Source organism: Nerophis ophidion, linkage group LG12 (genome assembly GCF_033978795.1).
Source record: "Nerophis ophidion isolate RoL-2023_Sa linkage group LG12, RoL_Noph_v1.0, whole genome shotgun sequence".
NCBI classification, from domain to species: Eukaryota; Metazoa; Chordata; class Actinopteri; order Syngnathiformes; family Syngnathidae; genus Nerophis; species Nerophis ophidion.
Window position 1 is genome coordinate 4,453,575 of NC_084622.1, and position 16,951 is coordinate 4,470,525.

General features: G+C 41.9%; 1 protein-coding gene and 1 non-coding gene across 2 annotated transcripts in view; one reads left to right on the forward strand and one right to left on the reverse strand.

Moving 5' to 3' along the window:
* Positions 1-12,937, reverse strand: part of LOC133563739 (protein kinase C-binding protein NELL2-like) — a 129,813-nt gene extending 116,876 nt beyond the window's left edge. The window contains exons 1-2 of the mRNA XM_061918037.1: positions 12,563-12,937; positions 12,270-12,401 (exon numbers count right to left, since the gene is read on the reverse strand). Coding sequence (XP_061774021.1) covers positions 12,270-12,401; positions 12,563-12,608 — 178 coding nt within the window. The 5' untranslated portion in view covers positions 12,609-12,937. The remainder of the gene's footprint in view (positions 1-12,269; positions 12,402-12,562) is intronic.
* A 3,290-nt stretch (positions 12,938-16,227) lies between these two features.
* Positions 16,228-16,301, forward strand: trnan-guu (transfer RNA asparagine (anticodon GUU)). Its single transcript has one exon. It is a non-coding gene; the product is annotated as a tRNA-Asn (tRNA).
* Positions 16,302-16,951: the final 650 nt, after the last annotated feature.

Below are 16,951 nucleotides of genomic sequence, written 5' to 3' on the forward strand. Positions count from 1 at the left end.
GAAGTTACAGCCATGGCGACGCAGTCTGTAATAGAGTGATTCTATGTTGTCTGTTGCCATCTCCTGGTGAATGTTGGCAATAGCGTTATGGTGTTGCTTTTTGATTGGCCAACGATTTACGTGGTGTTGGGCACCTGACGGCAAGTGAGGGAGTCTGTTCTGAAGCCCTCAGTAAAGAGACGCAACTTCATCACCTCGCCTGGTTATTGACTTCAACCCAATATATTACACTGAGCAAAATGAAAGAAAGAAATGGCAGAACAAAGGTTACTCAAATAGTGAAAGGTAAGTGTTGTTTTTTAAGTAACCAGCAAGCACAGTACAGTTAGTAGAACAACTGTGTTTTTATTACTGTGTATTTGATAGGTGCCGTCTGAAATTGAACTATTTCTTTTATTTATATATATATATATATATATAATAAAATAAATATATATAGCTAGAATTCACTGAAAGTCAAGTATTTCATATATATATATATATATATACATATATATACATGAAATATTTATGGAATACTCGAATTGGAGAATTGTAGATGTAAATACACTCATCCCCTCTTAACTACGCCCACGCCCCGACCACGCCTCCGCCCCAACCCCGACCACGCCCCCCTACCTCCAGAAATCGGAGGTCTCAAGTATGATTACAAAGGGCAACCACAGATGGGCTACATAAAGAGGATTTGTATCAAGATTACAAGATTCCGATCATAGCCAAAAATGTTTCTAGCTCTTTCAATGTTCAAGCACCAATTTAGAACGTGCTTAAAAACGGACATAGGACAACCACAAATGTAGTGCTGGGCGATATGACGATACATATTGTGGGCATGATAGAAAAATGTCTATCGTGCCATTTTTATTTTTATCGTTTCAAAGGAAAGGCTGTATTTTGCCCGGGTCATTGCACTTCAGGCGTTTCTCCTTTGTTTTCGTCTCTCCTTCTCACAGAGACGTAAAACAAGCGCATCTTGTTCCATACGTCACAAATTGTCGCACGTGCAACGTTATACGCGGAGCAGGGAGGTAGCGACATTGTAAAGTTAGCTGCGATGCTAGCGGAGCGGTGCGAGTGGTAATACGAGAGAAAGAAAGTGCGAATCTGGTAACAAATGAAGGTATAATTAATTCCCAAGAAAAACAGCACGGGGTCCATCATCTGGCGGTGGTTTGGCTTCAAGCGGGAAGATCAATCAATCAATCAATGTGTATTTGTATAGCCCTAAATCACAAGTGTCTCAAAGGGCTGCACGAGCCACAACGACATCTGCGGCACAGAGCCCACATAAGGGCAAGGAAAATTCACCCCAGTGGGACGTCAATGTGAATGACTATGAGGTGAAGTGAATTATATTGCGCTTTTCTTTAGTGTCTCAAAGGGCTTTTACATAGTGAAACCCAATATCTAAGTTACATTTAAACCAGTGTGGGTGGCACTGGGAGCAGGTGGGTAAAGTGTCTTGCCCAAGGACACAACGGCAGTGACTAAGATGGCGGAAGCGGGGATCGAACCTGCAACCCTCAAGTTGCTGGCACGGCCGCTCTACCAACCGAGCTATACCGCCCAATGAGAAACCTTGGAGAGGACCGCATATGTGGTTAACCCCCCTCTAGGGGAGACCGAAAGCAATGGACGTTGAGTGGGTCTAACATAATATTGTGAAAGTCCAGTCCATAGTGGATCTAACATAATGGTGGGAGTACAGTCCATAGTGGGGCCAGCAGGAAACCATCCCAAGCGGAGACTGGTCAGCAGCGCAGAGATGTCCCCAACCGATGGACAGGCGAGCGGTCCACCCAGGGTCCCGACTTTGGACAGCCAGCACTTAATCCATGGCCACCGGACGGATCGAAGATGTTGAACGGACAACAGTATGCGGCAAAAGCGTTGCTACAAAAAGTAGCAGCACTAATAATGTGTAGCTTTTGAAAAGTCACCCGCTAGAGAATGAATAGTGTTTGAAACTCCGCATGCCAACATCTCGACCGACGCCACACCAACAAAATGTACTGACCCAATTGAGCCTGGCGTCTTTCAGTTTCAGATCAACACCGTATGAAAAAAATAGTCAACAGAAGGAGATAACGTCCGCAGGAACCTACCACATAGCGAAGGACATACACTATTTGATTTCCTATTATGCAGCTCATTTTTGACAGTTATTGAAATATCTTGTGTGACATCATGCACAAAAGTGCACTTTATTTGTTTTCAACTATTGTAGTGGCATTCTGTACAAAAAGTGCACTTTAATTTAGTGTTTTGATATGTAATTTTAGTGACATCATGCACAAAAGTGCACTAATAGCTTGTTTTAAAATGTCTCTGACAATCTTGCACTTTCTGTTTTGAAATGACATGAATGTTTGTGCCACTGCTTAATAACTGTTTAATAAATACAGTTTTGGTCAATTGACTTAGTTGTGATTTCCCTCTCTGCATGAAAGTTTAAAAGTAGCATATATGAATGCAGTATGAAGAAGAATGTTTTAATGTAGACATATAGAATCATCATACTGCTGTGATTATATGCATCAAGTGTTCATTCAAGGCTAAGCAAAATAAGGAGATATATATGGTGTATCGTGACATGGCCTAAAATATTGAGATATTAATAAAAGGCCATATCGCCCAGCCCTACACAGATGTGTTACAAATTGTTTTTTATTTACTAAATATACTATTATAATGTATCTCCTATAACAGGGGTCGGCAACCCGCGGCTCTTTAGCGCCGCCCTAGTGGCTCTCTGGAGCTTTTTCAAAAATATATGAAAAATGGAAATGAGGGGAAAAAATGTTTTTTTTGTTTTAATTTGGTTTTTGTAGGAGGACAACCATGACACAAACCTCCCTAATTGCTATAAAGCAAACTGTTTATATTGAACATGCTTCACTGATTGGAGTATTTGGCGAGCGCCGTTTTGTCCTACTAATTTGGGTGGTCCTTGAACTCATCCTAGTTTGTTTACATGCATAACTTTCTCCGACTTTCTAGGACGTGTTTTATGCCACTACTTTTTACGTCTCATTTTGTCCCCCAAACGTATAACGTTGTGCATGAATGCACAAAGGTGAGTTTTGTTGAGGTTATTGACTTATGTGGAGTGCTAATCGGGCATATTTGGTCACTGCATGACTGTAAGCTAATTGATGCTAACATGCTATTTAAGCTAGCTCTATGTACATATTGCATTACTATGCCTCATTTGTAGCTATATTTGAGCTCATTTAGTTTCCTTTAAAGGCCTACTGAAACACATTACCCGGCGTTTCTTTGTTTACATTCCCTAAAGATAACGGTGAAGCTTTAATATGGAACAGAGCGGTCAAGCGAACATGGTTCTCTACCACATGTCAACCGGCAGGTTTCAGTGAGAAAATTGTGGTAATAAGTCGGCTCTTACCATAAACATGAGCGGCGCTTGTGTCGTTCCTCCTGCAGCTGTGACTCACTTGGCTCCTCCGTGGCTTCCCTCAGCGACACTGGCGGTCACTACTCCCCTCCGACTTTCAGGTATGACTATATGATTTCACTAAAACACTAGCAACACAATAAGCAGATAAGGGATTTTCCAGAATTATCCTAGTAAATGTGTCTAATAACATCTGAATTGCTGCCACTGCCCTCGTCTTTTTTTTTTTTCTTTCTTGTAGTCCTTCACTCTCACTATCCTCTTCCACGAATCTATCATCCTTGCTCAAATTAATGGGGAAATTGTCGCTTTCTCTGTCTGAATTGCTCTAGCTGCTGGTGGCCATGATTGTAAACAATGTGCGGATAGGGAGGAGCTCTAGAACCCGTGACGTCACGCGCACATCATCTGCTACTTCCGGTTCAGGCAAGGCTTTTTTATTAGTGACCAAAAGTTGCGAACTTTATCGTCGATGTTCTCTACTAAATCCTTTCAGCATAAATATGGCAATATCGCAAAATGATCAAGTATGACACATAGAATGGATTTGGTATCCTTGTTTGAATAAGAAAATCACATTATAGTAGGCCTTTAAGTCCTCATAATTAAATGTATGTCTCATGACACACTATCTGTATGTAAAATGGCTTTTAATTTTTTGCGGCTCCAGACAGATTTGTTTTTTTATTTTTGGTCCAATATGGCTCTTTAAACATTTTGGGTTGCAGACCCCTGTCCTATAAGAAAAACTTGCGATATGCATTTTCTTGTGTTTGGATCATTCCAGGCGCATTAATGTGTTGCGGTGCTGTGGACCCATTAGTGTGTAATTTTTTTTTGGCCTTAAAACAAACTACGTCCCTCTGAATTGAACGCCGTAAGCAGCAAGAGAAGTGTGTTTGTAGTAGATGAGAAATATTGTTGTTTTTTTCAGCAAAATCTTTCCAGAACTTTTTGAGTTATGTTGCTAACAAACCCTGGTAAAATAATATCCTCTTTGGCGGAGGTAAGAAAGCCTGCATTCTGCAAAACAAAGTGCGCCAATTTTGTCTCAAGGCGACAAAGTCAGCCGGTCTTATGGCAGGCAGCGTACCGACGGAAGTACCCCAAAAAAACTTTATGTTGCAGGAAATGCGAGTAAACTGAACAACTTCTTGATGAATCTTCAATCCATCCGTCCATTTCCTACCGCTTTTCTCTCTCTGTCGCTATGTCGTCACCTCAGCAAATATATTTGAAGCCAGAGAAACCAAACATTAGTTTGTAAGGTTTAAACATTATTAAAATTTAAATTGTTAGTGCACTTTTCTGAGAAATAGCATATTTTAGACCAGTGGTTCTCAACCTTTTTTCAGTGATGTACCCCCTGTGAACATTTTTTTAATTCAAGTACCCCTTAGTCGGAGCAAAGCATTTTTGGTTGAAAAAAAGAGATAAAGAAGTAAAATACAGCACTATATCATTAGTTTCTGATTTATTAAATTGTACAACAGTGCAAAATATTGCTCATTTGTAGTGGTCTTTCTTGAACAATTTGGAAAAAAAAGATATACAAATAACTAAAAACGTGTTGAAAAATAAACAAGTGATTCAATTATAAATAAAAATGTCTACACATAGAAGTAATCATCAACTTAAAGTGCCCTCTTTGGGGATTGTAATAGAGATCCATCCGGATTCATGAACTTCATTCTAAACATTTCTTCACAAAAAAAGAAATCTTTAACATCAATATTTATGGAACATGTCCACAAAAAATCGAGCTGTCAACACTGAATATTGCATTGTTGCATTTCTTTTCACAGTTTATGAACTAACATTAATATTTCTTTGAAGTATTATTCAATGAATATATTTTTAAAGGATTTTTTTGATTGTTGCTATTTTTAGAATTTTTTTTTTTAATCTCATGTACCCCTGGCATACCTTCAAGTACCCCCATTTGAGAAACACTGTTCTAGACAGATGTAAACATGTCCATTGTGGAGGACACTACTTGTCAGAAAATAAAATAAATGAAAGTGAAAATTATTGTTTGGATGTTTACATTCTCACTTTAAAAACACTCAGTTTTGTTTTTTTTTATATTTATGTCAGGCCTGCCGCTGACAGTTTGTTTGTGTTTTAGTTTCTGCTTTGTGTGTTTAGTATTTCCTGTCCTTAGTTCCTGTCAGCGCTCTTATTTTGGTTCAGCTTCCTGTCTGTCTCCCTGAGTGCTTTGTTTCCCCTCAGCTGTGGCTGATTGGCACCTGGCCACACCTGATGTCAATCAGCCAGCTCCTATTTTACCTGCTTAGTTCCTCCAGTCAGGGCTGGATTATTGTATTGCATGTCGCACTTGTCGTTGTTACCTATCGTGTCGTGGATTGTCGATGTCATTTCCTGTCGCTCTTGTCGTATCTTTGCAGCGTAGCGGTAAGCTATATTTCGTTAGCTATTTGTAGCTTACTGGCTTTTGTTCCCTGCTTCCAGTTTTGTTTTCTAAGAACTTTAGCATGTTTTCCATGCTAAAGTTCCTTTTTGTTTTCTAGCTCCCATGCTAGCTCTCTTAGTTTGTTATCCGCCCACGTGCATGCTTTTTGTTTGTACCCTTTGTTTGGTTTTGTTCTAGTGTTTTATATTAAATCCATGTTTCCTTGTTCAATGCCTGCCTCCATCTCTGCATCTTGGGGATCGGCATCAAGAAACTTTGACAATTTTACTAGAAACAGTGGATGTTCCTGCACAATTCTTAAAAATACACGTTTGTAGTAATAAGAACACTATGCTTGTGTTCAACTTAAGTGTCAAGTTAAGTGTTTTTATTCTAAACATTCCTGCCACTTAATTTTACACACTATGGAATTTTCAATTGTTTTTTTTGGGAGGGGGGGGACATATACCACAATAATATATTTATGTCAGGCTTGCCGCTGACTGTTTGTGTTTTAGTTTCTCCTTTATGTGTTTAGTATTTCCTGTCCTTAGTTCCTGTCAGCGCTCTTATTTTGGTTCAGCTTCCTGTTTGTCTCCCTGAGTGCTTTGTTTCCCCTCATCTGTGGCTGATTGGCACCTGGCCACACCTGATGTCAATCAGCCAGCTCCTATTTTACCTGCTTAGTTCCTCCAGTCAGGGCTGGATTATTGTATTGCATGTCGCACTTGTCGTTGTTACCTATCGTGTCGTGGATTGTCGATGTCATTTCCTGTCGCTCTTGTCGTATCTTTGCAGCGTAGCGGTAAGCTATATTTCGTTAGCTATTTGTAGCTTACTGGCTTTTGTTCCCTGCTTCCAGTTTTGTTTTCTAAGTACGACTTCTGTTTTCCATGCTAAAGTTCCTTTTCGTTTTCTAGCTCCCACGCTAGCTCTCTTAGTTTGTTATCCGCCCACGTGCGTGCTTTTTGTTTGTACACTTTGTTTGGTTTTGTTCTAGTGTTTTATATTAAATCCATGTTAACTTGTTCAATGCCTGCCTCCATCTCTGCATCTTGGGGTTCGTCATCAAGAAACTTTGACAATTTTACTAGAAACAGTGGATGTTCCTGCACAATTCTTAAACATACACGTTTGTAGTAATAAGACCATTTTAGCACTATGCTTGTGTTCAAGTTAAGTGTCAAGTTAAGTGTTTTTATTCTAAACATTCCTGCCACTTAATTTTACACACTATGGAATTTTTTATTATTTTTTTGGGGAGGGGGGGACATATACCACAATAATATCGTACCGTGACCTTAATACCATGATAATATCGTACGTTACATCCCTAATAGATTGTGGGTCTGTATTGCTGAAATGTTGGTAAAGATTACACCTGCTGCTTGTTCAACATCATTGCAAAAACCTGCAGGACAAAGGAGTATGCCAGCACGGATGTGCAATAAATGAGTGTCTCCATGGTGAGGGCGCTTAGTATGCACAACGACTTATGGTGTTTGTCTCCGCGGCTCTGCTGCTGCCTGTCTGCCTTTTCTTGCAGCATCTCTGTGACCACTCGCACCTGCAGACAGTTGCAATTAGGCCTTCATGAACCCTGCTGCCAGTGTTGCCAGTTGCTCTCCTGCTATTGTGCATTCCTCCAACATAGCTTTACTCTTTGTAGATTCCTTTTTGGCTAACCTTGCGTATTCTGGACACTGAATACTGTTGATGTTATAGTTGTTTTTCCCAACACTGCAACACTCTTTTGGTTTTGTCCATATTAATGTGGCTTCTCCAAATGTATCTTTTACTTTTTCTCCACTCCTGAGTGCACTTTTTTTGTACATAACCTTTTATATTGTCGTATACTGTCTCTCTCTGCTTGGGGGTCCTACTCCGGCCAAGCCGATCAAAACAAAAAACTAATTTAAACAGGGATGCCTGCACCACTTTTGTTCTTGTGAATTGCAGTTAGGGCTGGGCGATATATCGATATACTCGATATGTGGTGAACATGCCCTTTCCCAACTACTTTGGCCCGTGTTGCAACCATGAAATTCAAAGTTAATTATTATTTGCAAAAAAGAATAAAAGTTTATGAGTTTGAACATCAAATATCTTGTCTTTGTAGCATTCAATTGAATATGGGTTGAAAAGGATTTGCAAATCATTGTATTCAGTTTATATTTACATCCAACACAATTTCCCAACTCATGTGAAAACGGGGTTTGTACGTCGTGTACGCTCTGCACAACTTTTCCGCCTCATCTTGCGCAAGACTAATCCGAAAAAGGCAACCACCATAGCAATTACAAACATTTTCATTTTGTTCCATTCCACAGATTTCTTTTCCAATTTGTTAACAGCTAAAAAGATGTAAAGCCGGTGCAAATGTGCTTCCTTTAAATATGTTTGTAATGTAATTGGACTATCAAATGATAAAGACGCACCACGGGAAGCGCCGCGCAGACTTTGACAGCGTCGTTTAAGCACACTCCCGTTTACTTAGTAAGGAAAAGATAACATATTTCATTTTCACAGCCAACACCACCCACCGCCTGATTCACTCCAGCATCCGCTTATAACAACGACACTGGCAGACACGTTCATCCCTCCACCTCCCTCCAATCCAAGACTTGTGTCATACATTTTTAGGAGTGCATACATTTGTGCCGCTGCCTAATCTTATTATAGCGCCATGTCGCCACCTTCAAAACTGCAATAATCCCCATGTTGTAGGAGGGGGCGTGCACGGTGGCCTAGTGGTTAGCACACACAGTGGTACCTTCAGTTAAGAGAGTTTTGAGATAAGAGCTGTCTCGGGGATCATTTTAATGCTTTAAGTTACAAGCAAAAACCCTGCTATAAGTTGTCATAGCAAATGTCACAGTAAACCCCGTAAGATCAGCCCGAAAAAAATCCTGTCTTATTCGTTGACATTAACTTAAAGCTAGAGATCATGTCTCCCCTTTAAAAGGCTGGCATATCACAAATGTGCAGCCATAAAAAACAAGGCTTGTTTTGCAAAATGAGCAAAGTAGTCATTGTTTTTAACAAGAATAAGAGGAAATGTTCTCACACTTGACAAAAAGTTTCCATATGAATTGGGAAATTGTGCCACGGTGGTAGAGGGGTTAGTGCGTCTGCCTCACAATACGAAGCTCCTGCAGTCCTGGGTTCAAATCCAGGCTCGGGATCTTTCTGTGTGGAGTTTGCATGTTCTCCCCGTGAATGCGTGGGTTCCCTCCGGGTACTCCGGCTTCCTCCCACCTCCAAAGACATGCACCTGGGGATAGGTTGATTGGCAACACTAAATTGGCCCTAGTGTGTGAATGTGAGTGTGAATGTTGTCTGTCTATCTGTGCTGGCCCTGCGATGAGGTGGCGACTTGTCCAGGGTGTACCCCGCCTTCCGCCCGATTGTAGCTGAGATAGGCGCCAGCACCCCCTGCAACCCCGAAAGGGAATAAGCGGTAGAAAATGGATGGGTGTTAGAAGTAAATATAAACGGAATACAATGATTTGCAAATCATTTTCAACTCATATTAAGTTGAATATGCTACACAGACAACATATTTGATGTTCAAACTGATAAACAGTTTTATTTTGCAAATAATCATTAACTTTGGAATTTGATGCCAGCAACACGTGACAAAGAAGTTGGGAAAGGTGGCAATAAATACTGATTAGGTTGAGGAAGGCTCATCCTCTTTTCGGATCCCTACACATTATTGTTTACTGCTCCATTTTGTATCACTCTGTTATTTGACTGCTTAGTCTGTCACCATGGTAGCTTATCAGTTTCACCTGCTACTCACGGTCCTGCACACCTGTCCTTACTAATCACCTGCCTTATATAAGCCTGCCTCTTTTGTTGTTCAGTCTGGGATCCAAATTTGCTCACATGCAATGGTACGTCTGCTATGCTCATTTGCTTACACGCAACTATTTATTATTCTCGCGAGCTTACACGCTACGCATTTGTTTTATTCTTACCTCTCATACTAAATGTTTTGTTTTTCCTTTTTGTGTGCCTTTGGGCCAGTTTTGTTTTTCTATTTGTATTCCTAGCTTTCATGCTAGCGTCCTTTGTTTGTTTTTCTTTCAGCTCCAGTATTTTTGTTCATAGCTCCTTTTGTTACATTAATCAATCATAATATCTTACCTATTGCTGTGTTCTCGTTCGACGCATCCACGAAGGGGACATACTTGGCAGCACTATGCCTCACAGACGTAACACCCTTATGTGGGCTCTACAGAGGATGTCGTTGTGGTTTGTGCAGCCCTTTGAGACACTAGTGATTTAGGGCTATATGAATAAACATTGATTGATTGATTGATATTTGGAACGTCCCACATGTGTGCAGGCTAATTGGGAACAGGTGGGTGCCATGATTGGGTATAAAAACAGCTTCCCAAAAAATGCTCAGTCTTTCATAAGAAAGGATGGGGCAATGTACACCCCTTTGTCCACAGCTATGTGAGCAAATTGTCAAACAGTTTAAGAACAAAGTTTCTCAAAGTGCAATTGCAAAAAATTTAGAGATTTCAACATCTACGGTCCATAATATCATCAAAAGGTTCAGAAAATCTGGAGAAATCACTCCACGTAAGCGGCATGGTCAGAAACCAACATTGAATGACCGTGACCTTCGATCCCTCAGACGCCAATGTTTCAAAAACCGACATCAATCTCTAAAGGATATCACCACATGGGCTCAGGAACACTTCAGAAAATCACTCACTAAATACAGTTTGTCGCTACATCTGTAAGTGCAAGTTAAAGCTCTACTATGCAAAGCCAAAGCCATTTATCAACAACATCCAGATGGGCCTGAGATCATCTAAGATGGACTGATGCAAAGTGGAAAACTTTTCTGTGGTCTGACTAGTCCACATTTCAAATAGTTTTTGGAAATATTCGACATTGTGTCATCCGGACCAAAGGGGAAGCGAGCTATCCAGACTGTTATTGACGCAAAGCTCAAAAGCCAGCATCTGTGATGGTATGGGGGTGCATTAGTGCCTAAGGCATGGGTAACTTACATATCTGTAAAGAAACCATTAATGCTGAAAAGGTACATACAGGTTTTGGAACAACATATGCTGCCATCTAAGCGCAGTCTTTTTCACGGACTCCCCTGCTTATTTCAGCAAGACTATGCCAAGCCACATTCAGCACGTGTTACAACAGCGTGGCTTTGTAAAAAAAAAAAAAAAAAAAAAAAAAAAAAAAAAAAAGAGTGCGGGTACTTTCCTGGGCCGCTTGCAATCCAGACCTGTCTTCCATCGAAAATGTGTGGCGCATTATGAAGCGTAAAATACGACAGCGGAGACCCCGGACTGTTGAATGACTGAAGAATTCCACTTTCAAAGCTTCAGCAATTCCCGTTTCCATATGAGTTGGGAAATTGTGTTGATGTAAATATAAACAGAATCCAATGATTTGCAAATCATTTTCAACCCATCTCAATTGAATGCACTACAAAGACAAGATATTAAATGTTCAAACTCATTAACTGTATTTTATTTTTATTTTTTTGCAAATAATAATTAACTTAGAATTTCATGGCTAAGACACATGCCAAAGTAGTTGGGAAAGGGCATGTTCACCACTGTGTTACATCACCTTTTCTTTTAACAACACTTAATAAACGTTTGGGAACTGAGGAAACTAATTGTTGAAGCTTTGAAAGTGGAATGGAATTTTTTCCCATTCTTGTTTTATGTAGAGCTTCAGTCGTACAACAGTCCGAGGTCTCCGCTGTCGTATTTTATGCTTCACAATGCGCCACACATTTTCAATGGGAGACAGGTCTGAACTGCAGGCGGGCCAGGAAAGTACCCACTCTTTTTTTACGAAGCCACACTGTTCTAACACGTGCTGATTGTGGCTTGGCGTTGTCTTACTGAAATAAGCAGGGGCGTCCATGAAAAAGAAGGCGCTTGGATGGCAGCATATGTTCTAAACCCCGTATGTACCTTTCACCATTAATGCTGCCTTCACAGATGTGTAAGTTACCCTTGGGCACTAATGCACCCCCATACTATCACAGATGCTGGCTTTTGAACTTTGCGTCTATAACAGTCCTCAACTTTATTGCCACCTTTCCAAACTTCTTTGTCACGTGTCGCTGGCATCAAATTCTAAAGTTAATGATTATTTGCAAAAAAAAAAAAATGTTTATCAGTTTGAACATCAAATATGTTGTCTTTGTATGGGTTGAAAAGGATTTGCAAATCATTGTATTCCGTTTATATTTCATCCAACACAATTTCCAAACTCATATGGAAATGGAGTTTGTACATATGTTCTTGGCTGCACATCCTTTAGTCACCTGGGATAGGTTCCAGCCCGCCCGTGACCCAAATGAGGACAAGCGGTACAGAAAATGGATGGAGGGACGTTTAAAGCAGTGGTGTTATATTCCCAACAGTTCTGTCACCCTACCTTGGAAGTGGAACGCTCTGGACTCCCTGTGGAAGCCTTGGACCTGAGTAACTCCATCAAATCCATGTCCAGGCATTAGTAGTTCATCAAACACACTGATGTGCAGAGCTGGGTCCACCCCGAAACCTTGCACTATATTGCAAAAAGATAAAAAAAAAAATGTTTTGAAAAAAACAGGTGGCTGGGAGGATTTTTTTTTTTTTTTTTTTTTTTTTAGAAGGGCTGCTTGGCAAATGCTTGAAAACAACCTATGAATTAATGATGGATGAGAGGGAAATAGCAAATCTCCTTACCTGAGCTAGAAAAGCAGACAACCAGAAGAAGCTGTAACAATCCCATGGTGAATGTAGTTTTTTTTTTTTTTTTTTAATTAGTCCATATTTTGGCCACTTCTGGGAGATGATCGGTTTATTTGCAATCCCGGATGCCGAGCTGGGGCATCATCCAAACTTTAAATGCCCCGACGTTGCCAATGATGAGGAGGAGGATCTAAACAACGGAATATTCGCAACGAGGATGAAGTCAATGTTATTCCACGCGAGATGCGTGGATGTGTTCCATCCGGGCGCCCGTTCTCCAGCACAGGTGGGCGCACAAAGGGAGATGACGCGGTCTCCGGCAGCTCAACAGACGCTCCTGCCGCGGCGTGGAGGGGAGAGAGCTGCGGCCGAGGAGGGAGGAGGCGAGGGCGGGTAGGAGGGACCGACAACACCCCCCCCCCCACCTCTTCCTTCCGTCCTGGAGGGCGCGAGTGGGGGGATCGCGCCCCCTGGCGGCAAAACGCTAAACAACTCTCACAAGCTTTTAGTTTTTATATTCACATTTCTACGTCAAATATTAAGTTTGAATATTTAAGGCCTACTGAAACCCACTACTACCCACCAGGCAGTCTGATAGTTTATATATCAATGATGAAATATTAACATTGGGCTTCACGGTGGAAGAGGGGTTAGTGCGTCTGCCTCACAATACGAAGTTCCTGCAGTCCTGGGTTCAAATCCAGGCTCGGGATCTTTCTGTGTGGAGTTTGCATGTTTTCCCCCGTGAATGCGTGGGTTCCCTCCGGGTACTCCGGCTTCCTCCCACTTCCAAAGACATGCACCTGGGGATAGGTTGATTGGCAACACTAAATTGGCCCTAGTGTGTGAATGTGAGTGTGAATGTTGTCTGTCTATCTGTGTTGGCCCTGCGATGAGGGGGCGACTTGTCCAGGGTGTACCCCGCCTTCCGCCCGATTGTAGCTGAGCTAGGCGCCAGCGCCCCCCGCGACCCCGAAAGGGAATAAGCAGTAGAAAATGGATGGATGGAAATATCAACATTGCAACACATGCCAAAACGGCCTTTTTAGTTTACTAGATTGTAGAGATGCGCAGATAGGCAATTATATCATCCACCCGACCCAACATTTTATAAAGACCAGTACCCGCCCGCTGAAATACATCAGAGATTGTCTGCCTTTACCACTCACAGAGCTATTTAAAACTGTTTCACGGAGTAACGAAGAAAATTGGAGCCGCTAACGTTCCCACGACTATCCAGTAGTGTTCATCCTGGTAATAAGTCTATAGGCGTGCCGTGAAGTCATTGCCTTTGACATCTTCAACAACATGTACTAACCGGTTGTTAGTCCGGCAACATGTTGTGTGCCGCTTCCGCAGAAACACGCACACGACTGCAACGCATACTGGGTGACAGAGTACACTAATGGTTGTGATATAAACACTTTTAACACTCTTAGTAATAAGCGCCACGCTGTGAAGCCACACCAAACAAGATTGACAAACACATTTCGGGAGAACATTCTCCCAGCAATACAACATAAACGCAACACAACTAATACCCATAATCCTTTGTATTCATGATACGTCCTGAATATATTTTACACCCCCGCGCCCCTAAGCCCGCCCACCTTACCGACGCACGGGGGGCTTTGCTGTTAGGGGTGTATAAAATAGTCAGGGCCTGTCATGAATACAAAGGATTATGGGTATTTGTTGAGTTGCGTTTATGTTGTGTTACTGGGAGGATGTTCTCCCGAAATGTGTTTGTCGTTCTTAATTGGTGTGGCTTCACAGCGTGGCGCATATTACTAAGAGTGTTAAAATTGTTTATATCACAACCATTAGTGTACTCTGTGTCACCCAGTATGCCTTGCAGTCGTGTGCGTGTTGCTGCGGAAGCAGCACACAACATGTTGCTGGACTAACAACGGGTTAGTACATGTTGTTGAAGATGTCAAAAGCAATGACTTCACGGCACGCCTATAGACTTTTTACCAGGATGAACGCTACTGGATAGTCGCGGGAACGTTAGCGGCTCCAATTTTCTTCGTTACTCTGTGGAACAGGTTTAAATAGCTCTGTGAGTGGTAAAGGCGGACAATCTCTGATGTATTTCAGCGGGCGGTTGGCGGGCGGGTACCGGTCTTTATAAAATGTTGGTTCGGGTGGACGGCGGGTGGATGATATAATTGCCTATCCGCGCATCTCTACAATCTAGCAAACTAAAAAGGCCGTTTTGGCATGTGTTGCAATGTTGTTGTCGTTCTTAATTGGTGTGGCTTCACAGCGTGGCGCATATTACTAAGAGTGTTAAAATTGTTTATATCACAACCATTAGTGTACTCTGCGTCACCCAGTAAGCCTTGCAGTCGTGTGCGTGTTGCCTCGGACACCACACACACAACATGATGCCGGACTGACAAGCAGATCGTACATGTTGTAGAGGGCGACAAAGCTAATGTCTTCTTCGCTTTATGACACGGGTCTTGAATGGCAAAGGATACCCATCACAGAACCATGTATATCAAATATTTCCGGATGATTCAAATCGCCACCCGCCCGAATCTAATTAAAAATTTTTTTTTCGTCATGTCAACCGCCCGACCCGCGGATTATTCGCGGACTCCGCGGATGAGACCGCAAACCGCGCATCTCTACTAGATTGCAATTTTAAATTTCCCGGGAGTTTCTTCTTGAAAACGCCGCGTAATGATGACGTGTATGCGTGACGCCACGGGCTGTTAGGAAATATGAGCACCGCACACACACACACAGCTAAAAGTTGTCTGCTTTAAAGGCACAATTACACAGTATTTAGGAGATCTGTTATGCTGAATCCTTTGCAATTTGTTCAATAAATAATGGAGAAGTCAAAGTAGAAAGACGGAGTTGGGAAGCTTTAGCCTTTAGCCACACACGGTGATTCCTTGTTTAAAATTCACAGAGGTGAAACTTTACTATGGATCACGGCGAACACGGGTCCCGACCGAATGTCAACCAGCAGGTTTCGGTGAGAAAATTGTGGTAAAAAGTCGCTTCTTACCGGAGAACAGCTGAGCTTGCGCCGTCCATAAAGCTGCCGTCGACTTCCCTAAAACACTGCGCGTCAAGACACCTCCGACTATCAGGTACTGTTAAACTCACTAAAACACTAGCAACACAATCGAAAGATAAGGGATTTCCCAGAATTATCCAAGTAAATGTGTCTAAAATCATCTAAATCCGTCCCAATGCAATCGCGTATTTTTTTTATTTTAAATGTTCTAGTTCTTCGCTATCAATATCCTCAAACACAAAACTTTCATCCTCGCTCAAATTAATGGGGAAATTGTCGTTTTCTCGGCCCGAATAGCTGTTTTTGTTGGAGGCTCCCATTAAAAACAATGTGACTTTGTGAGGAGCCATCAACATGTGACGTCATCGTCTGCGACTTCCAGTAGAGGCAGGGCTTTTCCGTTAGCGACCGAAAGTTGGGAACTTTATTGTGGATGTCCTCTACTAAATCCTTTCAGCAAAAATATGGCAATATCGCGAAATGATCAAGTATGACACATAGAATGGATCTGCTATCCCCGTTTGAATAAGAAAATCTCATTTCAGTAGGTCTTCAAAATAAGAAATATGATCAACCGGACTTTTCACATGCCACCTGTTGTGGACTGACAGATCTTAAACAAGTCTCTGTGGCGCAATTGGTTAGCGTGTTCGGCTGTTAACCGAAAGGTTGGTGGTTCAAGCCCACCCAGGGACGACTTGTTTCTTGACTACAGGACATAGCTTTAGACCGAGTATCACAGGTTCAGTCCTAAAAAAAAAAATTAACTTGGGGTTGAACCACCACTACGCTGGGGGGCGCTGGAGCCCATCTCAGCTACAATCAGGCGGAAGGGAGGTTACACCCTGGACGAGTCGCCACCTCATTGCAAGGGCCAATGCAGATAGACAGACAACATTCACACACTTAGGCCAATTTAGTGTTGCCAGTCAACCTATCCCCAGGTTTGGAAGCTGGAGGAAGCCAGAGTACCCGGAAGGAACCCACACAGTCACGGGGAGGACATGCAAAATCCACACAAAGATCCCGAGCCCGCATTTTTTCTGTTTAGCAAGCAAAAGTTGCGAACTTTATCGTGGATGTTCTCTACTAAATCCTTTCAGCAAAAATATGGCAATATCGTGAAATGATCAAGTATGACACATAGAATGGACCTGCTATCCCCGTTCGAATAAGAAAATCTCATTTCAGTAGGCCTTTAAATGCTGACACAATAGTGTCTGATTGAGTTCTAAAAACGTTATGACAGACCGCCTTAAAGGCCTACTGAAATGAGATGTTCTTATTCAAACGGGGATAGCAGGTCCATTCTATGTGTCATACTTGATCATTTCACGATATTGCCA